The following is a 23,664-nucleotide window of genomic DNA, read 5'->3' as shown; positions in this document are numbered from 1 at the left end:
AGATAAGGTATACTTGAAAAATAGTCAAAACTATAAGAGTTGGAATAAAATAAATAAAAGTCTAGGTGAAATTAGTTTATAATTTATATGATATAATAGACTATGGAGTTTAGTTGTATTGAATCTATTGATATTTTGTTTTATTTTTAGATTCTTATGAAAAAAAAAAAGGAGAAAAACAAGGCAGTTACCAGTAGGACCAAATTTTGGACCCAATTAGTCCTGTCATATTTAAGATCAGCTTAGTTTGAGTCTAAATTTTTACGAAAATTCGGTCTCAGTCCCAATTTTGATCCAGCCCGGACCAAATGAACAACTCTAAAATCTGTGACCTAAAACTTCTAGGACTGCAAGCCCCCGTCTTGTCTCGCTATTGATAATGAACAAAGGTGTCATTGACATGCCCATTTTATTTAGTGAGTTGCATTTAATTTATTTATTACCATTGATCTTTAATTTTTTAAGAAAACTTATAAAGATATCAATGAATTTAAATATTAGACTTAATTATTAAAAATAATTTTCTTAGATAATCAATTACTTTAAATAATTTATACTTATATTGTTGTCATTTGAGTGATACATCATTTAGTTCATTTAAATTATTTTAAATTAACATAAATAAGTATTTTTTTATATAAAAAATCATTTTTATGTTGCATCTGCTTGAAATAGAGATCTGGCAGAGAGCAATGTCTCCGTTGTCGAAGTGGACATGGCTTCCTCACTGATCAAAGAGATTAGCCTCCAAAATTGCCGTCTTCATTAGATAGCAAAACGAGAGAAGACCCAACCTGCCATAATTGCCGAAGAGGTTTATACCAAAGCAATTGCACTGCCTGACGAGGTTAGTGTCCCTCCCTCCAGCATTATTGAGTTAAATTCCTTTTTTTTTTTTGAGTTTGATTTGAGTTTGGTTTGGCTGGAGAGAGATTGAAATTTTCTTGGGCTTGCTGCAAAGTTTGATCTCAATAAATGCCACGAGTAAAAAAATTTTCTTTTTTGGTAATTTAATTGTTAAAAGCACTTTTCCCGATCAATCTGTCTACCAACAGGTCATGGCTTTGTGCAGGTGTATTTGCGAGTGAAGAAGTTATAATCACCGCAACACTGGGTAAATTAGAAGCTCAATCTCATTCCAATTGTTTCTGGTTCTTTTCGTAGAATTCGATATATATGCATATTCAATTTCCTTCTACTTATGTGGATGCTTGTTCCTATATTGTTGTCGCTATTTTGTTAGGTTGAGATATTTCAATCTAAAATGGAAGCCGGAAGGCAGGTTTTCTCTGTGGATCTTCTGGAGAGATATGCAACAAAGGGCCGTGGAATTATTACATGCATGTCTGCTGGTAATGATGTTATCGTTTTGGGGACTAGCAAAGGATGGATAATTCGACATGATTTTGGAGTTGGAGATTCTTATGGTATGCTCTTTTATGCTCTTCACTGAGCTGTAAATATCATTATCACCTTATTTTTGGGGGATAAACCTTGTTAAAGAGACACAGTTGTAACCTTCATATATTAGATTATCCAATTTCACCACCAGTTCTTACCTGGATGGTTAGCCATGATTTTGCACCATTTTGAGTATTATGCCTTTTGTTAGGTGTGGCTACTATTGTTTGAATTATGATTGACCAAAATCTTAGTGTGCAGTATGGTTGAGGAACTAGTGATGCCATTTTCAAAGTAAATTCTTTGCACTGTAGTTTCATTTTGGTTAGCAGGACAAACTAGTGCTGATTTATGTTGCCCCAATTTATGCCCTATATTTCATAAATACATCCTCTCTGTGTTTGCGTCTTTGTTTTGCTACAATGATAACCTGCAGTCTCTTTGGGGGTGCACTGGGTAAACTCATTGAGCATGCACAACAGCTCACAAACCATGTGCACCAGGTAAACACTTAAACATCTGTTTGTGGTGGTCTCACCCCATAGAGGTTTGAATCTTGGTTGCAAAGGGGGCCATTATAACCTTCTACTATCAGGCTAACCCTTGTGGCTGAATTTTTATGTTTTTGTTTCTCATTTTCTGAGAACAGAATGCATGCTATTTATTGATTCCTCCAGTTTAAGATTTGTTACATGCTTAGATTGCCAGTCAGTTCCAACTGTTGCAATTTTTGTGGCTTACTTCAGGGATCCTTCCAACACTTAATATATTTTCTTCATCATTTCACTTTAGATATTGATCTCTCTGTGGGTCGACCTGGAGAGCAATCTATCCATAGAGTCTTTGTTGATCCTGGGGGGAGCCACTGCATTGCTACTGTTGTTGGCGGTGGAGGTGCAGACACATTTTATACCCATGCTAAGTGGAATAAGCCCCGTATTTTGGGCAAATTGAAGGGCCTTGTAGTGAATGCTGTTGCCTGGAATAGACAACAGATAACTGAAGGTAAGGTGTTTGGTTTTTCTGTCATGCCTTTTTTTCCTCATATACAACTATAGGAGGGTTTTTGTTTGTCACTTATTTCTTCTGATCCATCTGATGTATTTACAGCTTCCACAAGAGAAGTTATTCTTGGTACCGACAATGGTCAACTTCATGAGATTTCAGTAGATGAGAAGGATAAGAGGGAAAAGCACATAAATTTTCTTTTCGAACTAAAAGAACTTCCTGAACCATTCACTAGTTTGCAGGTCCACTATTGTCATACCTCCTGGTCCATTTCTTTATCCCTTCTTTCTTTCTTTCTTTCTTTCTTCTTTTACCTTTTTTTTTTTTTTAATGTTAAGAGCTATTTAGTTACAAACAGCTTAGGATGCATTCTGCTTTGCTTCTTAGTGCTTTCCTCTTTGCTGCTGGAGAATTGCTTACTTTTAAGTGATACTTAAAATTTCCATCCAAATTTAGTTCGTTTTGGAATTAAACCTATAAGATGTTTGTATGATGATTCTTTAGTGGATACATGGATTTCTCAAATAATTTTTAACTTTTTCTTTTGTTATGAATTTGATACTCCTACAGGATGTGGAATTCATAATGATGAAATTCAGCATGTGGACAAAAGAAAAAAGAAGGAATAAAACATGTGATGATCACTCAATAATGAAATTGCTACTGGGAAACTATGTTTTGTAACTAGTTTACGATCAAGGCTAGAGTATTGGCTTTCCCCATAATGCCTTTCTAGACTCACCTTTTTCTGCAGATGGAAACAGCTAGCACAAGTAATGGAACTAGATACTATGTGATGGCCGTTACTCCTACCAGACTTTATTCTTTCACTGGCATCGGATCACTGGATGTGAGTTTAATTAAATCCTTTGTTTCATCCATTTGCCTTTTAAATACGTGACGTTGTACTTCAGTTGAGTACAGAAGTTAATGATTTTGGAATTAGTTGTGTCTTTGTATTTTGTCCAACATGTGATTTTATGCATATTATGAATTCTTTAAATTAGCCTCTCTAGGACTAACAACATCAGAACATGCCAATTCGTCTACATCGTACTTGTAAATGTGCATCTGCATAAACTCAAAGTGAAATCTTAATTGTGCCTGTGCCTGTGAAGAAGAAATTGACATTATCAATTCCTCCTTGGGATTGGATTAATCTTATTCCTTTACTTTAGAACTGTTTTTCCTCTTATGGTCTGGTTGTCTCAAGTCCCTTGCCATGTGTGCTGTTTACTTGCATCATATGCTACCAGCCTATTTAATTGAGTCAAGTGATATATTTTTTCTCTCCTACAACTGAAGTTTTATAATTTTATATTTGCCTCTCTCTCTCTCTCTCACTCCCGCCCCCCCACCCCTATATATATATATTTTTTTTTTTCTAGAAGTTCTGTTTTTCAGAAATTATGCTTTTGACAACCTTCAACTCTAGTGACCTGTTAATTAGCCCTAAGAATGCTGATGGTCTTGATGAGAAGATTAACTGGAATGATTAAGGTATTAGGATGTGGATTATATGTTGGCATGAGTTGTTAGAAGTGAAATAAGGCCAAGGTCGGAGGAGTTGAGTGAATAGTCAACTTTGGGAACAAGTAGGCATGTGTAGAGTCTAGTGTTGATCAACAGTTGACAGTGTAATCAACTGAAGAAAGAATAATGCTTGAATGATTGATTTCTAAGTGGACAGTCAACTGTAGGTTTTGGTTGAGTGAGGGGAAATTGAATGACCGATTTGATAGTTGGCTGTGTAGGCCAATTTTACTGAATATTTGTACCAAATTCTACTGAATCTCAAGGACTTAAAGGATGAACTTTTGTACCAAATTTTAGTATGTTATAGCTGGATGCACAGGTGTTCTAACATGCAAATCAATGTGAATTGTGGTTAAGTTTTGGTTGGTGAAAAGAGCCCCTTGAATGGATTGAACATGGAGTAATGAGGTGGAAAATTATCCCAAATTTTCCACCCCAAGTACTTGAGGATGTATGGAAAACCATTATAGAGGTTATTTTTGGTCATTCTTGCAATTTCTATGATGATATTCGTATGTTCTATATGATAGTGTACTGAAATGGGTAGGAGAGAGAATTCATGGCCTGCCAAGATAAAGATTACATTTTTTGGATGCTTTTGTACTTTATTCATGCATTGGGTAATTTGGAAGCTAGAAGATTTTAAATCATGATTTAAGATTTTGAGGACTAATTTTATAATGAAGTGGAGTGATAGGCATGTAATGTAGGCACACATGGGAAAGACGTAATGACAACACAACTTTATCTCCTAAGCATGCATTTGGCAGTTTTGAGGTGCAAGAATGATGATGCTTTGGGAGGTGAAAGACCATGTATATAGGCTGTATGAAGTGTTTTAGGGCTGTTCTAGGGTGAAGGTGCTTGCTGTTTGTGGTGGTTTTTAAGCTGAAAGGGGACTGAAATAAACCTCCTAAAATAGATTAACATGCCCTCAAGAGAGGCTCGAGGGAGTCCTCAAAGGCTGATTTAATTAGCTAATATTTTGGAGGCATTTTGTGGGTGTAAAGAACCTTCAGGGGCTCAGTTTTTGTGCTGAAATATGCTTTGTTGGAGCCTAAAATTCATCTTATAAGTTGGTTAAAATACAGCCAAAACATTTTAGTAAGTGTTGGAAAATAAGGAAATTAATGGATATTAGAGGATGGATAAATTAGATGAGGAATGATGTGGGTTTGAGATACCAATTGGATTTGGTCTTGGACTGTTTTGGGACACATTGCTGACACTTGTCCTAAGGAAATGGCTTTCTTTTGGGTTTAAATGGCATGCACAATGGTCTAAGGCTTGGGCATGTTGAAGGAAGAAACGGAACTTGTGTGTTGTTGTGTTTGAATAGAAGCTGAAAGAAGATGAGGTGATAAGGAATGTTTGAAACTAAAGAGATAAGAAAGATGAGAAGTTAAAATGGAGATGAGAAGATAAGGTGGTTCCATAAAAATAGGAAAAAACTACCACTTAAGTTTAAATTCTACCTTATCTATTTGTGACGTATTTGAACTTGTATTTTGTACTCTATCCCTGTATTTTATGAGCAAACTGTGGCTCAGCTCGTGTATATATACACATTCTAAACTCAATACAAAGTGAGAAAAACTAGTGATTTGTTAGTCTCAATACAAAATGGCTTTCTTAGGTTATTTAGTTTGTTCATGGTATTAGAGCCATCGATCTTGTGGCTGAATACCTTATCCTTCTCCTTCAACAAACTATAGTGTTCATGATGACTACAATCCATCTGCAAGTGAAACCTCTACCATCGGTCCTACACCCACTAGAACCACACAAGTTTCGGCTATTCCAATATCTCTGGACAACCATACCCTTCAAATTACACAACATAAGCTGAATGGGACTAATTTTCGAGAATGGTCTCAATCAGTCTTGTTGGTTATCAAAGGTGTTGAGCCGAGTGGAAGACTCTAACCAGATTAAACAAACTTTACAGAATTCAAAAGAGCTTCGGCAGATCAAAAAACCATTCTCACACTTACGAGATAAAATGAACCGCAAGCAAAAACAGAATGACAATAAACAGGAATGAAAAAGAGGACACTGAAAATTTATCATGGTTCACCCAAATGGGCTATGTCCATGTTGAGCTCAGTAAGAAAGAACTCACTACACTATATCGAGTAGGGTTACAAAGATTCGAACATACAAACTGTACATCAAAGGTTCTTCTAAACAAAATAGCCTCACAATCATCAAATATTGATTAGAAGCAAACCTAAGAACCAATGATTACACCAAGAACAGAGAGATACAAGAACAAAGACACTAATCGCACAAATGAAACCCTTACCGATTGATCTCCCTCTTTTCCCTTTTCTTTTTAGCGATTTTTCTTGTTTTGCTTACCATCCCGAGGCACTGTTGCATTTATATGAGTATTGGGTGGCTAAGATTGAACCAGATAAAGGGAGCATCGACGGCCATAACATGATCGTAGATCACGATTAACAGAAAGAGGCCAAAGGACAGATAAAGGCGTCGGGCAGAGGGAGGCTGCCTTGATAGTTGCCAAGTGGCCCTCCAAAATGGGTAGCTGAGGTTGCTGACTTTGCCCTCCAAGACGACAGTGTTTTGATGCTTCACCCACAACAATTTCCACCTTGAAGCATCAAGAGGAGGAACCCAATACTCAGAAGATAGTGCAGCATGCTTCAATTTCTTACCATCATAGCTCTTGTCAGTTGAAGGATCAACTAACTTCAATGTGCAGCAAGCCCAAGCAGTGCTTGAACTTGGCTCCAGTCAGAGGTTTGGTCCCCATATCAGCTGGATTATCCTCGGTTGAAACCTTTTTAATAATCACAGTTCCATTTGTTACCAGTTCTCGGACAAAATGATACTTTACCTCAACGTGCTTAGTCCTCTCATGATATACCGGATTTTTACAGAGGTGGATAGCACTTTGACTATCCGAGAACACCACCACTTTGCTTTGAAGCAAATTGATTTCCCTCAGGAGGCCTTGAAGCCATATGGCTTCTTTAAAGGCATCAGTGATTGCCACGTATTTTGCCTCAGTGGAAAACAATGCAACCAGAGGCTGCAATTGTGACTTCCAACTGATGCAGTTACCTCCCAATGTAAAGAAGTAAGCTGTAGTGGATTTCATGGAATCTTTATCACCTGCAAAATCTGAATCTACATATCCCACAAGATCAAGATTATCATATCTTCTTTTATAACACAAGCCACCGTTAACTAAACCATTAATATATCTAAGCAAGTATTTCAAGGCATCCCAATGAGATTTCCCAAGGATTGACATGTATCTGCTTAGTAAGGAAATTGAATGAGCAATGTCGGGCCTGGTACTTATCATAGAATACATAATGGTTCCTATGGCATTTGCATAAGGAACATTTTCTATCTTAATAATTTCAGAATTTGAGGTGGGACACTGGGCTTTAGATAGCAAGAAATGACTAGTTAAAGGGACTGATACAGATTTACAATTATTCATACCAAATTTTTTCACAGCCTTTAACAAGTAATCATATTGCTGTATTTTTAAACTGAAATTGCTTCTATTTCTTTCTATTTTCATTCCTAGGATTTTCTTAGCATGCCCTAAGTCCTTCATGTCAAATTTCATATTTAACATAGATTTTAATTCATTGATTTTGGACTTGGATTTGCTAATTAACAGAATATCATCTACATATAGCAACAAATAAATAGGAATGTCTGAAAGGGTAAAATAGAAGCAATTGTTATACTGACTCCTAACAAAACCAATTTCTAAAACATAATAGTCAAATTTCTTATACCATTGTCTAGGTGACTGTTTTAGGCCATACAATGATTTCTTTAATAAACAAACATGCTGAGGTTTAATTGAGTCAATATATCCAACAGGCTATACCATATATATTTGTTCATCCAAGTCACCACGCAAGAAGGAAGTTTAACATCTAGTTGTTCAAGTTCTAAATCAAAGTGAACAGTAACAGCTAGCATTAAACGGATAGTTTTAAACTTGACAACTGGAGAAAATATTTCATTATAATCTATTCCCTCTTTTTGGGTAAAACCCTTTGCAACTAGCCTTGCCTTGTATTTAATTGGTTCAGGGGGTGACATACCCTCCTTTAATTTGTACAACCACTTACATTGGATTAATTTTTGATCCTTTGGTCAGGGAACAAGTTCACAAGTTCTATTTGCAGCAAGAGATGCCATTTCTTCATCCATTACTTGCTGTCATTTAACACTGTCTTGAGAGTTGACAGCCTCCTCAAAAGTAGAAGGCTCACTATCCCTCAATTCATAACCAACAACCAAAGCACAGTATACTAAGTCTGAATATGCATATCTGGAGTGTGGTCTCACTGTCCTTCTGCTCCTATCCCTGGCTAGTTGATAGTCACTTAGATCCTGTTGGGGAACATTAGTTTGTTCCTCCTCAATCTTCGGGTCATCTGTTTGTTTCTCTTGATCAGAAATATGATCAGAGGTATGATCAGTAGGGGATGAAACAGCCCCAAGGTTTGGTTCAAGGGTGGCTGGAGCACTAGACATGTTATCTCCTATAGCAGTTGCTCGACCTGAATTTGAGTATCCTCTAGGATAGTATGATCATCTAGTTTTTCGTTATCATTAGATTCTTCTGTGGTTGTTAGCTTACAAGGGAATTTAGTTTCATTGAAAATGACATCTCTACTAATAATTATCCTAACTCCACCTGAATGCCTATCCCATAGTCTATATCCCTTAGTACCTTCTTGGTAGCCTACAAACACACATTTTTTGGATCTGGGTTCTAACTTTCCTTTAGATTGATGAGTATATGCCTCACAACCAAAAACTCTTAAGTATTCAAAATTTACTTTCTTACCAGTCTAAATCTCTTCAGGGCATTTAAAGTTTGGCACTGTTGAAGAGCTTCTATTGATTAAGTGAGATGCAGTTGAAAGAGCCTCACCTCAAAAGGATTTAGGCATATCTGAGGTAAATAAAAGGCACCTAACTTTTTCAAGTAGGGTCCTATTCATTCTTTCAGCCACCCCATTTTGTTGGGGTGTATACCTAACAGTCTTATGCCTAAGTATGTCTTGTGAGTTACAATATGCATCAAATTCTCTATTACATAATTCCAATCCATTATCTGTCCTTAAACACTTTAATCCTTTTATTAGTTTGGTTTTCTACCAAAATCTTCCATGATTTAAATTTTTCTTACGTCTGATCCTTGGTTTTTAGCAAGAATACCCAAACTTTTCTAGTGTAATCATCTATAATGGAAAGGAAATACCTGTTACCACCATGGGAGGGAACTTGGGATGGTCCCCACAAATCAGCATGTAGGTATTCTAGGCATACCTTCGCCAGGTGAGTCCCTTGATGGAAACTTAGTTTGTGTTGTTTGCCCAGAATACATGGTTCGCAGAAATCCAAGGATCCGGCAGACACTGGTCAAAGGTAGCCTTGGTTTTTCTGTGCCTGCAGTCCTTTCAGGCTTACGTGACCAAGTTTCAAGTGCCATAGTTCTGTCTCATCAGATTTTATAATGCAAGCAGAATGTATATTAACAGAAAGATGATAGCAGCCATTTAAAATATACAAACCATGTTTCTTGGTGCCAGACAGGATTGGATTTTCACCTTTAAGAACATGCATGAAACCATTCTCTGTTTTATATGAAAAACCTAACTCATCAAGAGTGCCTAGATATATTAAGTTTCTCTTTAAGCCTGGTACGTACCTTACATCAGTTAGAATTCTCACTTTGTTATCATGCAGTTTTAAAGGTATATTACCAATTCTTTGTACACCACATGATTGATTATTACCCATATAAACTGTACCAGTTTCCTTTTGATTAAAGTTTTGAAACTATTCTCTATTAGGGCACATATGAAAAGAACAACCGGAATCCATTACCCATTCATTTTCAACAGATGAGCTAGAGACAGTAAGAACTTCAGCTAGACAGTTTGAACTACCTGCATTTACATTTGTGTTACCCCCCTGTTTCTGTTTCCTAATAAAGTCATAATAATATTTTTTGATGTGTCCCTCTTTCCCACAGTGGTAGCACTTCCATTTTGTTTGTTTTTGTTTTCCCTTCTTATCATTTTTCTTCCCCTTAAACCTTGTTCTACTAGATTGATCACTATTCCCTATGTGATTCTTTTTATCACTTTTAGCTTTCACAAACAGATTATTACCAGATTTCTTTGATGTATTTAATTCAAGTTCTCTTGCTTTAATACTCGAGATTACAAGACCTAAGCTAGGAACTATACCAGTATCATGTAATGCATGTTTAACAACATCATATTCATCAGGCAACGAATTTAATAAAATCATTGCCTCACTGGTGTCTCCCAGTGCTTGGTCAGTACCTCTTAACAATAGAGCTAATCTAGTAAATTCATCTACATTTTCATTTATTGATTTAGAGGTATCCACTTTGAAGTTAAACAACATGCCTTTTAAATATACAAGATTAGGAGCAGTCATAACAGAAAATAAGGAATCAAGCTTGTTCCAGAAATCAGTAGGGCTAGACATACCATCTACCTTCCATATGACGCTGTCACGAGATGAAGAAATATGAGGTTGTAAGCCTCATCTTTGATTTTCTCAGTTTGAGCGATCTAGTCTATAGACCATTTCCGATCATCAGGTTCCAGTGCTATCAGCACTTTGTGATGAGAGAGTAAGACTCTCATCTTCTTTTTCCAACTACTGAAGTCTTCTTTCCCGTCAAATATTTCGATTTCAAATCGAGTGGACGCCATCTTCGCTTTGCACGAAGGTAACCTAGACCTCTAGATTAAGACTCTCTCAGCACACACCCACTGATCGAGAATCAAAGAAACCCTAGAGCCTTGGTTTTCTTTACAGAGCAAAGAACAAAGACACCCAAACGTAGAAATCAAATGACACGGATTCTGACTCAAACCCTAGAGTACGATTTATGAAACCGAGCTCTGATACCATTGTTGAGCCGAGCGGAAGACTCTAACCAGATTAAACAAACTTTACAGAATCCGAAAGAGCTTCGATAGATCAAAAAACCATTCTCACACTTACGAGATAAAATGAACTGCAAGCAAAAATAGAATGACAATAAATAGGAATGAAAAAGAGGACACCAAAAATTTACCGTGGTTCACCCAAATGGGCTACGTCCATGTTGAGCTCAGTAAGAAAGAGCTCATTGCACTATATCGAGTAGGGTTACAAAGATTTGAACATACAAACTGTACATCAAAGGTTCTTCTAAACAAAATAGCCTCACAATCATCAAATATTGATTAGAGGCAAACCTAAGAACCAACGATTACACTAAGAACAGAGAGATACAAGAACAAAGACACTGATCGCACAAATGAAACCCTTACCGATTGATCTCCCTCTTTTCCCTTTTCTTTTCAGCGATTTTTCTTGTTCTGCTTACCATCCCGAGGCACTATTGCATTTATATGAGTATTGGGTGGCCGAGGTTGAACCAGATAAAGGGAGCATCAACGGCCATAACATGATCGTAGATCACGATTAACAGAAAGAGGCCAAAGGACAGATAAAGGCGTCAGGCAGAGGGAGGCTGCCTTGATGGTTGCCAAGTGGCCCTCCAAATAGCCGTCCAAAATGGGCAGCTGAGGTTGCCGACTTTGCCCTCCAATCAAGACAGCAGCGTTTTGATGCTTCACCCACAACAAAAGGGAAAGGAAAAGTGGGATATCTTACCGGTGCCATTCCTATGCTAGATATTGAAGCAACAACCTATGAAGTATGGGATGCTGAGAACTCGATTGTTATGGCCTGACTTATGAACTTATGAATTCTATGGAGCCAAACATAGGCAGGACTTATCTTTTTTATAAGACAATTGAGGAGGTTTGGGAGGTAGTGCAAGCACTCTATTTTGATATGGAGAACCTTGCTTAATACTTTGAAATCCGGTCAGCCATTCGAACAACCAGACAAGGTAATCACTCGGTCATTGAATACTATAACATCTTGATTGAGCTATGGTTGGAGATGGACTTATTTTATGAAATTAGATGGCAGTGCACCGAAGATGGAGTCAAGTACAATAAAATGGGGAGAAAGAATGAGTTTTTGACTTTCTTCATGGACTCAATACTGACCTAGTGACATATGGGGACCAGTTGATCTATTGTCAAGGTTAAGTTATTTAGTTCATAGTGACATATGGGGACCGGCAAGAATTCCTAACTTAAACCAACACCCGTTGGTTTATCACCTTCATAGATGATCATCCTAGAATTTGTTAGGTTTTCTTAATGAAAGAAAAATCTAAATCTAGCACAATCTTCAAAAAATTCCATCAAATGGTGTGTAATGTTTTTCAATCTTCAATCCATATCCTTCGATTAGATAATGGTAGGGAATACTTCTCTAATAAATTTATCAACTATTTAATCAAACATGGAATTATCTATCAGAGTTCTTGTCCCTATAATCCACAATAGAATGGAATGGCTATAAGGAAGAATCGCCACCTCCTTGAGATTGCTCAATCCTTGATGGTTACCAACTCAGTCCCTACTTCCTATTGGGGGGAGGCAATTCTTATAGCAGCCTATCTTATTAATAGACTTCCTTTCAGGGTTCTTAATTTTAAGACTCCATTGAGTACCTTTCTTGCTAGTTACCCTCTTCATACTAGGATGCTTAATTCATTATCACCGAAGGTATTTAGTTGTATTGCGTTTGCGCATAACCATTCTCCATCCCATTCCAAATTGGAACCTAAGTCCATCAAATATGTGTTTGTTGGATACTCTTCGACACAACAAGTGTTATTGTCCTAACACTAGGAATTTTTTTCTCTTGTGATGTCTTATTTCTAGAGAATCAATACTTTTATCCTTTCATCCCCCCATATCTCTGTAAGAGGGGACCACTAATGCAGAGCAATGCTTGGATACCTCTTTTTTCTATCTTGAGACAATCACTATATTTACTCCTACTCCACCGTATGTAACAGATCAAGGGGGAGAACAATAGGTCCAACAAGTTCTTGAAAAACCAACCTTGGTTTACTCTAGAAGACCTCATGATCCTCAGCAAGGCCAGTTGTCACCTCAAGAGGCAGGTCTAGTGATTGAAGAAGATGGACAAAGGGCAGCACTTGAAGAGGATGAAAAAGGGGTAGTACCTATAGAATTTGATGATCTGGACATCCCAATAGCATGGTAGAAAGGAGTAAGCTCATGTGCTAACTATCCTATCTCTAACCACCAATTAAATTCTAGATTATCTCCATAGTTTAGGGCTTTCACTATACGTGTTGATGAAATTGAGATTCCTAAGGATATACACAGTGCTTTACAGGATTCACAATGGAGGAATGCTGTAATGGATGAAATGCATGCATTAGAAAAGAATGGCACGTGGGGGATTGTAACCTTACTTGATGACAAGAAGGTGGTTGGCAACGAATGGGTATTTACCGTTAAATATAAATTAGATGGGAGTCTTAACAGGTACAAGGCTAGATTAGTAGCTTAAGGATTTACCCAAACTCAAGGATTAGACTATGAGGAGACATTTGTTTCGGTTGCTAAATTAAACTCTATATTTGTCTTGCTCTCACTTGTAGCCAATCTGGATTGGGAATTACACTAACTTGATATTAAAAATACATTTCTGAATGGTGATCTAGAAGAAGAGATCTGCATGAGAATTCCTCTAGGTTTTGAGACAGAAGGCAAGAGAGGAAAGGTTTGCAATCTTAAGAAGTCTCTATATAGACTTGAACAGTCCCTTAGGGTTTGGTTCAAACGGTTCAGTGCTACTTTGAGCCAGCTAAGGTACAACTAAGGGCAGACAGATCATACATTATTCACTAAACATGCAGTAGATGGCACAAAAACTATTCTAGTTGTTTATGTGGATAATATTATTATCACTAGGGATAACATCCAAGAAATAGCGAAGCTTAAGGAATAGTTACAACAAGTTTTCTAAGTAAAAGACCTGGGACAACTGAGTATTTTTTAGAAATGGAAGTGGCCAGATGCAAATAAGGTATTTTCTTCTCTCATAGGAAATACATATTGGATTTACTGAAGGAAACAGACAAGTTTGCTTGTAAACTAACTAGCACACCCTTGGAGCCAAATTGGAACTATAAACAAAGAGATGGAGCAGAGTGTTCGGTAGACAGAGGGAGATACCAGCAGTTAGTAGGCAAATTAATCTACCTATCCCTTACACGACCTAATATCACGTGTTGTGAGTATAGTGAGCCAATTTATGCATTCATCCATTAGTAAACACCTCAATGCTGCCTGTCACATTCTCAGATATTTTAAAGGCACACCTGGAAGGGGGCTGCTATTCAAAACGAATGAAGATGGAGGAATAATAGGATTCATAGATGCTAATTGGGCTGGATCTATTGAGGATAATAGGTCTACATCAGGATATTGTACTAAGGTATGGGGGACCTTGTTACATGGAGAAGTAAGAAACAAAATGTGGTTGCTTGAAGTAGTGCAAAAGTAGCGTATTGAGCCATTGTTCAAGGTGTGTGTGAAATTATTTTGCTAGAAAAACTAATGAAAGAATTGAATATGCTTATATCTATTCCTATAAGGCTGTACAGTGATAGCAAATTAGCAATAAGCATTGTGAATAATTCGGTATAACATGACCGAATGAAACACGTGAGGATTGATCGACACTTTGTTAAACAAGAAATTGAAGATGGAGGAATTAACCTCACCTATATCCCTACTAATTCCTAGGAAGCTGATATTCTTACCAAAGCTATGACTAGACAAGGGTTTGAATTGATCAGAGGCAAGCTGAGAATGAGAGATATCTATTCACTAGCTTGAGGGGAAGTGTTGAAGGAAGAAACGAAACTTGTGTGGTGTTGTGTTTGAATAGAAGCCGAAAGAAGATGAGATGATAAGGAATGTTTGAAACTAAAGAGATAAGAAAGACGAGAAGATAGAGTGGAGATGAGAAGATAAAGTGGTTCCATAAAATAGGATAAAGCTACCATTTATGTTTAAATTCTACCTTATCTATTTGTTATATATTTGAACTTGTATTTTGTATTCTTTTCTTGTATTTTAGGAGCAAACCATGGCTCGTGTGTATATACTCATTCTAAACTTAGTACAAAGCAAGAAAAACTAGTGATTTGGTAGTCTCCAACCCTACCTAAGTTATTCCTACTTAGGTTATTTAGTTTGTTTAGGGCATAAGGTGGGAAAATAAAGTGTGTAATTTGGGCTTGAGAATGAGCTCAATTGAGAAACACTAATTGGTTGTGAGGCCCGAATGTGTTTAAAGAGATTGTTCAGTGAGCCCACATGGGCTTCTTATTTAACACAAATATAATTTGAAGTTTATCCTTAATTGGGGTAAATTTGGGTCTAATGTGTTTTAACGTTTAGGTTCAAGTGCAATGCAGTGATATTGGAAGGCTGCATTGGTTGTGATGATGGATCAAGATTTGCTCTCACACCAAGTTTTATATGGAACAAAAAGGGATCGTACAAAATAGTATAAGAGGGGAGAGATATGAATTTGGCAAAGGGGAAGAAGTAGATAGGGAGATGGAGAGGGAGGCCTAAGATAGATCAAGAGAGAAGATAAAGTAAACAAATTTTATTAAAAATCAACCATCTAAAATGTTACATTACTCCTACCTAATTATTGGCTAAAATCTTAACACAAAGTTCAAACTACAACATCCAAGAAAATCTACGGAAAGCACACGAAATCCAAATTTTAAAATCAAAACCAAAATAATTAAAAAAATTTCATCACTAATTACCAAAATAATTCACTTTCTAGCTTAGTTGTCAATATTGTACTAGAAAAACTACCGAATTCATCATTGGTATGGTACGGTACTATTACCTTATGATGTCGAGTACCATTTTGAATATATCACTTTAACAATTTAGTAATATGTATTACAAAAATATATACAATTATACTAAAATTTTCTATACAAGATCACATAAATCATTGCATTTGTTAAGAACATGTCACCATGCTTTTAAACCAAAAACTTAAAATAACAGTAGAACAAGATTTTTATAATGATTAACAAATACTCTATTTTATTAATAATTATGATTTGATTGAAACATTACTTTTTTAATTTGAATACTATTTATGAAAATAAAATAAATAATATTTAAACAGTACTTTTAATTATATAATTTTGTAAAGATAAAAGAAAATAAAAAATAATTTATCATTTTTATTATAAAATAATTAAAATAGTCTTGAGACTAAATAACCTTTCCAGGCTTTCTTGGGAAAGGCTAGTTTAGTTTTGCAGAGTGTGCCTAATTGAGGCCAAGGCTGTAGCTTCAGATAGAGAGCTTAGTTTAATTTTGGATGGACAGCCTGCTATAGGCTAGTTATTTCAAATGGGAAATTGAATAAGTAGCCAAATGGTATCAGCAGTACCATTGATTTTGGCCAGTATTGCCCATTACTGGCCAGTGCCATGGGTTAAAGCGGGATTGTAAATGGAACAGTACTTGTATTTTGGTTTATTGGTTTTGCCTTGGTACAGTACGTACTGGCTGGTACTGTACGGGATTGATAACTATGCTTTCTAGGTAATGTAGGTAAGATTAGATTAATTTATTCTCCTTACAGTTTTTGATTCATGATTTAAGCAGCTATTTGTCCTTTTAGCATGTCTTTGAGGTCGTGTTTAAGTGAGAAACTTTTTAGATATTGCTCAAGTCTTGTAGCTCACTGATTTAAGAAGCTATTTTCATGGTTCTTAAAATACATCTTTCCTTGCATATGTTCTCATATTATTACATTTGGCTTATAGGATTTCATAATTAACAAATATTCTTCATTTTATGCTCACTGATAGTGTTCTTCTAGGCTGTTTTTTCTAGCTATCTTAATCGTCCAGTGCGCTTTATGGAACTTCCAGGAGAAATACCGAACAGGCAAGTGATCTCTGTACATTAAAGATCAATTTGTCTAAAACAGATAAATAAAATGATATGCTTGTTTTATATGCATACTCTTCCAAAAGATCTTTGTTCTCCCAGTTTTTTATGTAGCATTTTTTTTTTTTTTTTGCGTTACACGTCACCTGTTCTGTCATGTGTCACATATTTGAGCTTTGAACACCACTAACGATTGATAAATAAATCAGTTAACTACAGCATTACCTTTGATAATTTCTTTAATATATGTACATGGAGAACCCCACCTAGTGGGATTAAGACTTGGGATTGTTATTGTTTTTGTTCTTGTTATTTATGTGCACTGAGAGTGAGAACTGAAAATCAGTCCAGTTATTGTCTTTTAGAACATTTGAGGCATAAGGAGAAGTAATCCATTTAGCATGCTTATCTTAAACATTTACACTATTTGAAACATAAGGTGTGAAGGCTAGGAACATTTGGAGCTTGTACGACTGGATAGATAGTGTTGTTAAAGGCGTGCCTAGGCGCAAGGCCCCTCAAGGCGCAGCCATCTCGCCTTGCCATGCTTAGGTGAGGCGAGATCCAGCCAGGCGCCCCTAGGCCCTTCAGGCGCACCTCCCTTAGGCGCACATTCATCAGGTGTAGCTGATTTTTCAGCATGTTTTATTTTTTAAACATTTTTCTATTAAAACTTAAAGAGAAAGAAAATAATAAAATACAATATTGAAAAGTCAACAAAACTCAAAAATATCATGCTCCAGCTCATTTGATTTATCTGTCAGATATAGGTACTAAGCCAAATCTGATTATTTCTCTTGCTTTATTTCTGATTCTCTAAACCATGCCTTGCTCGTTAGAGCAGTTGGTTTCTTTTGATAATTCAATGCAACAGTTAATTACAACTGCATTGTTAAAATTGAAACAATCAGGTAAATAGGATTTTCTTTCCATACCTTTGAGCTTATGGGAATATCAACACAGAAGGGAATTCCCTATTTTTTTTTGGTTTGGGGGGGGGGGGGGGGGGGGGGGGTTAGTATGGGAAATTAGTGCGATGAAGCTGGAGATCCTGGCACTTATTGTGCTATTTATATGAACTTGAACCAACTCGGATCCCTTTGCATGTTATTGATATGCACTTTGCTTGGTTTATTTACTTGGAATCTTAGTGATTCGGGGGTTAAACTTTTAAAGTTAAGATGGCTTCCTTGGTGAATATAAAACCTTTTACTTGGCTGTTTAGATAGGTAATTGTTACGCCTAACAAAATAAACCCACCGCATAACTAGGCCAAAAATTAGCCAAAGTGGACCAAAAGAGTCAAAGTGGGCCAAAAGAGTCAAGGTGGGCCAAGGAGCCAAAGAAAAGATCAAGTGGGTTGAGCAGCAAAAGGGGCCAACTTGGTTGAGAGACCCCCTTGGACATATGGTCAAGTGAGGGTCACTTAGGTATATGCCCGAGTGAGGGTCACTCGACAATAAGTCCCGTTGGTGTGCAAACACGTGTGGCCATGTTACTGCGCGGCTAAGAGGCAGCCACCCTTGCAAGCCACAAGCCCTACCCGCGTGGCTAAGAGAGGACCATGCCGAGAGACCCCCCCCCCCCCCCCCCCCCGAGCCTATTACTGAGTGGCGATCACTTGGCCATGAGCCCCCCACCGTGCAAGCCGCACAACCAAGTGTGCACAAGTCGTGTAGCCATGCAAGCATCCACACACAGCTATGCAGCCAAGCTCGTGCCACCCATGGGCCTCTTGTTCGAGCAAACATGTATGCTCGAAGACCACCATGCCCATGCGAGCCATGCACCAAAAGACACTAATCACACCAAAGCCATGGGCCATGTGGAAGACGCCTAAATGACCCCTAGGGAGCCTCTCTCGAGGCATCATCGGGGGCCCTCCTAAGGGATCCACGAGTCACTCGCCTCCTTTGAGGACACTCGGGAGACCCTCATGGGCCACCTAAACTTGGGAGCTTCTCTCCAAGCCATGTGAGAGACCCTTCTGGGAGGCTGTGAACCCTGGTCAAAACTACATTTGAGATGCCCGCCGAGAATAGCGAGTAACATGCTACTTGTCGGTTCCTCCATCACTATAAATAGGGGGGGTCCTCCCCCCCTATTCAGGGACGCTCATTCTCTCACTCAAGCTCTTCCATTGTGCTCGAGCACTCTAATATTTTTTAGAGATTGACTTGGGCATCAGAGAGTCTGCATGAGGGACACTCACTCGTGCCCCTAACTGGTTTCTTTCTCAACAGGTCACTTGTCACAAGAGGGTCACTTGCCATTTGAGAGGTGACTCGTATGCCACCTTGAGACGGTCTCCCATACTATAAATTCATTGTTGTAGTTTGGCAACAACAATAATAAATGGTTAAAACAAAATAAAGCATAATGCTTTGAAGCTGGAGATCTTGGCACTTATTGTGCTATTTATATGAACTTGAACCAACTCAGATCTCTTTACATGTTAGTTGATATACACTATGCTTGGTTTTATTTACTTTGGATCTTAATTATTTCCCTTCTGTTATCCAATGAATGTTCTTTTACTTTATCTAAATTAAAAATATTTATTTTGAAATGCATAGTAGGTGGAAATTTCTTTCTCATAATCCCTCTTATATTTGGAGATGACATCCATTTGGCTTATATTGCAGCGAGCTGCATTTCTTTATGAAGCAGCGGAGAGCTGTGCATTTTGCATGGCTTTCTGGAGCAGGTATCTATCATGGTGGCCTACATTTTGGAGCACAACATAGGTAGATGTTGGCTCTCATTACTTCTTCTTTTGTAAACAGAACAAATAGGAGTAGATCCTAGAATTTATTGTCTTCACTAGGTATTACTTATGTGTCTCTCTCTTGAAATAATGTTGCTTTTATGTGCTTGGTCTTGTAGGGTATTGATTCTTAATTTTGGTACTGAACTTGTTATCTTGTGAAGCATTGTTCTTATTAAATTATTTTTGAAACCTCATGGTAGTTCATCAGATGGGGATGAAAATTTTGTGGAGAACAAGGGTCTTTTGGTCTATTCAAAATTAGGTGAAGGTGCTGATGCTGTTAAACCCAGTTCTCTGGCAGTGTCCGAATTTCATTTTCTACTTCTCCTTGGGAACAAGGTTAAGGTGTGTATTATACACATACACACACACACACACATATGCAGAGACTTTTGAATTTGCTTGCAATTTTTATGTACATGAACTACATTGTGCTGTAAATGGAAATCTAGGTTGGCTCCAAAAGTTCAGTCTAGAATATTCTTTTCCCTTGCATAGCTTTTTAACAATTTTACTGTATCATAGATTATAACTTAGCTCCCTATTCTTTAACACTAGAAATATGTTTGCTGTGGTTTTATAATGTGTTTAGGTGGTCAATAGAATCAGTGAACAGATCATCGAGGAACTTCAGTTTGATCAAATACCGGAATCAATGTCAAAGGGTATTATTGGACTATGCACTGATGCCTCGGCTGGATTATTCTATGCATATGACCAGAACTCCATCTTTCAGGTTTGTATGGAGGAATTATTGCAATGCTTTATGTTGTTGGTGCACAGTCCCTCACTTCACTGGACTAGTGGTTGTGTGTCCACCTGCATCTGAAGTAAATAAGTGATGTATTTTAGTCGGGACTTACCTTTTGTTTCTTCTGTTTGAATGACAAAAAGTATCACCTCTAAGGTGTTCATTCACAAAATCAGTAGGATGATTAGGGTTGCTGGCTGCTTGTTTTTTCAATGTACAGAGCTCCTCTCTATAATATAGATCAACTTGAAGCCATATCTTACACAATAATGTTCTAGCATGCTGAATTTGGTAGTGTATAGCAGGTGTCTGTAAATGATGAAGGCCGAGATATGTGGAAGGTGTACCTGGAGTTAAAGGCATATGCTGCTGCTTTGGCAAATTGTCGGGATCCATTCCAAAGAGATCAAGTAAATTTAGCCCAGGTTGTGGCTTGTTTGACATTGTTGGTTGTACTTGAAGCCTCTTGCACTCTTGCTGCAACTTGAATTCATGTGTTTAGTTCTTGAAAACTGCAGGCAGAAGCTGCATTTGCTGACAAGGATTTCCTCAGAGCAGCATCTTTCTATGCAAAGGTGAATTACTTTTTGTTCAGTTTAGTTATGTTTCAAGCTGTACTTGTAAATTGAGTCTTAGTGATTCAGGCTTTAAAATTTTGAAGTTAAGATGGCTTCCTTTGTGAATATAAAAGCTTTTACTTGGCTGTTCAGCTAGTTAATAAATGGTAAATAATAACTTTTTTTTTATAGCTAAACAAGAGTTGGATTACAGGGAAATACAAAGAGAGGAACCCTTAAGAAAAGAAAAACAAGCACAATCCAAGATCCTTTCTCGACCACAAAATTAAGGAAATGAAAAGGGAAACAATGTATGGGTAACTTAATCCTTTCAAATACCCTCCTGGCTATTTCTTTTCTTCAAGGGCCAATATCACACAAAAAGGACAAACTCATCATCTTCATACTTTGAACAACTCCGAGCCCATGACGATGATAAGTTGGACACTGTAGTAGTCAGAATCCCTAATGCGATCTTAGGTACCAGTGCATGCAAAAAGCCAATAAATAAAGAATCTAGTGGCACAAATCTTGATTGTCCAAAGTTTAGCTAGCAATTGTGTTTATTTAAACAGACAAAGCGAGTCATTAAAGCACAATTAATTTACTAAGATATATATGTAAGCTGTCACTGAAATGGAAACTCAATTAATTTCCAAATTAAGGTCGAACGCATTGAATCACAGAAAAGAGAAGAAAAGGGTAAAAAAGAAACTAATGACCTACAGACACAAAATATAGGGAACTAAAAAAGATGTACTTGGGTACCTCAGAAAAGGCTAGAAGGTGGTTGTTATTGAACAGAACCAACCTAAGGTTGAAAAAGATGTACTTGGGTACCTTTACATGTTGTACCTGAGAGCTTAGAAAGAGTAGGGAGGAAACTTGAATAAAATGAGGACTGTTTTCCCGCCATTCCTTGATCTCAAGTAGGGTGTTTATGCATGAGTACATCTAATCTCTTCCTAAAATATAGGAATAGATGATAAATGAAATCAAACAACTTTGAACTTGATTTTTCTGATAGGATTATCTAAGTTTTGTGTAATCTCCTTCTGTCTTGGTGCTTTATCTTCTCATCTCTTATCTCTTTTAACTTGACTTTATCCTCAACAACCTGATCACAAACCAAGCTTTATCATTTATCTCTTATCTCCTTTTAACTTTGAAATACCCTAACAACCCTACCTCTTAATTTTCGGCCATCAAGGTCTCATCTTCCCAATTTTTCCAACAGTTTTAACGGCAAAAAATCAAGGGAAGGAGAAGAAGGAGATGAATAGAAAGGACAATGACTTCGTAACAGTGGTAACAGGATAAGATTAGGATTAGGAGAAGAGAAAACAAGAAAGAAAGAAAGACGGGCAGCTATAACTGTGATAACTACTGCAGTATTACAGAAGTGGAAGAAAGAGGAAGAAGAAAAGAGAAAGGATAAGCAGAAGAGAAGAAGAGGGGAAAGAAGAAGAGGAAAGGAAATAAGAGAAGAGAGGGAGGGCACCAGCCATAGGTTTTGTAATATACCCTAGGTTCTTGGACAAGTAAAATGCGATAGGTATGTGATGGAAAGGAAATGTAACCTATTTGAGTTGATAGTTGACCAAGAGTCCACTTAGAAGTTGGCTATTCATTAGAGGTGGTTTGCTGAAGCTGGTATTTTAGCATGGCTTATTTATCGACTGTCCATTTGCTTATGAAATGCAGGTTCTGTTCATGATGATGGCCAACTTAATCATCTCTATACATAGCCATTTTTGCAGCTAGGAATCAATGTAGTCCTAATTTTCTTCTAGCTTTTTAAGGTGGATTTTGAGAGCTATAATGGGTGAATGTTTACATGGAACTTTTAACTGGAGAAACTAGGCTGCATGGTAATGGCCAATTTTTGGGTTTGATTTTGGATATCATTTAGTGAGGATTTAAATTGGTTAAGGGAGGCTACCGCAATCAACCTTAATTGGGATCAATGTTAATCATATGATTAGGTACAACAACATATGAAGCCTTAAAATCCTACTACATGGGGTTTACTCGAATTCTAGCTTGCCAATCAATTCTATCTATAGTCCTATCTTCTATAAGGGCTCTTATAACTCATATGAGATCTAAGAGTGTCCCATTAAGTTTTGATTGGTCTTCATATATCACTTTTGATAAAGACTTGTTCCATTTCGTCCACTCTTTACATGAGCCATTATTTATCTTCATCTCACATGACCAAACCATCTTAATTGTGTCTCAAGTATCTTATTTTCAATAGGAGCCACTCTTGTTAGTGATATGCCCTAATGGTAGATTTGGATGATATCTATAAAATAAAATTTGATGTACTCTTGTATCTTATTTTATAAAATGGCGTATAATCTTCATTTGTATGTCTCCATATTATTATGTATGAATAAGTCCCTAAATTTCTTCTTAAAGATCTCATTCTTAAGTTGTTAAGAATATGTTGACGAGATTCTTTAGTACTAGAATTCTTTAAGAAGTTGTCACGACCCTCGGGTTTAGCTAGGGTCTAGGAAGGAAATGGGGAGAATTCGGGAGAGAAATGGAAAAGAATTGGAGGGAGAGACAGAGCAAAAATCAAGAGAAAGAGAGGGAAATCTAGGGAGAACGAGAGAGAGAAAGTAAGGAGGAAAATATGAATTCACTATATTATTCCAACGTACATTTCTCTACATACTAGGGTCTATTTATAGG

General features: G+C 37.1%; 1 protein-coding gene across 5 annotated transcripts in view; it reads left to right on the top strand.

Moving 5' to 3' along the window:
* Positions 1-674: 674 nt before the first annotated feature.
* Positions 675-23,664, top strand: part of LOC127806050 (vacuolar sorting protein 18) — a 105,019-nt gene continuing 82,029 nt past the window's right edge. The window contains exons 1-12 of one of the 5 annotated variants that reach the window (XM_052343025.1): positions 675-847; positions 1,073-1,114; positions 1,244-1,427; positions 2,194-2,406; positions 2,512-2,651; positions 3,164-3,259; positions 16,813-16,880; positions 19,529-19,630; positions 19,854-19,998; positions 20,246-20,389; positions 20,710-20,829; positions 20,923-20,979. In XM_052343025.1, coding sequence (XP_052198985.1) covers positions 1,265-1,427; positions 2,194-2,406; positions 2,512-2,651; positions 3,164-3,259; positions 16,813-16,880; positions 19,529-19,630; positions 19,854-19,998; positions 20,246-20,389; positions 20,710-20,829; positions 20,923-20,979 — 1,248 coding nt within the window. In that variant the 5' untranslated portion in view covers positions 675-847; positions 1,073-1,114; positions 1,244-1,264. Of the gene's footprint in view, positions 848-1,055; positions 1,115-1,235; positions 1,428-2,193; positions 2,407-2,511; positions 2,675-3,163; positions 3,260-16,812; positions 16,881-19,528; positions 19,631-19,853; positions 19,999-20,245; positions 20,390-20,709; positions 20,830-20,922; positions 20,980-23,664 lie in introns of those variants that run through there. The other 4 variants (XM_052343026.1, XM_052343028.1, XM_052343027.1 and 1 more) reach the window with 4 other exon arrangements.

This window comes from Diospyros lotus, chromosome 7, assembly GCF_014633365.1.
Source record: "Diospyros lotus cultivar Yz01 chromosome 7, ASM1463336v1, whole genome shotgun sequence".
Taxonomy (NCBI): domain Eukaryota; kingdom Viridiplantae; phylum Streptophyta; class Magnoliopsida; order Ericales; family Ebenaceae; genus Diospyros; species Diospyros lotus.
This window is presented reverse-complemented; position numbering and strand designations above follow the sequence as displayed.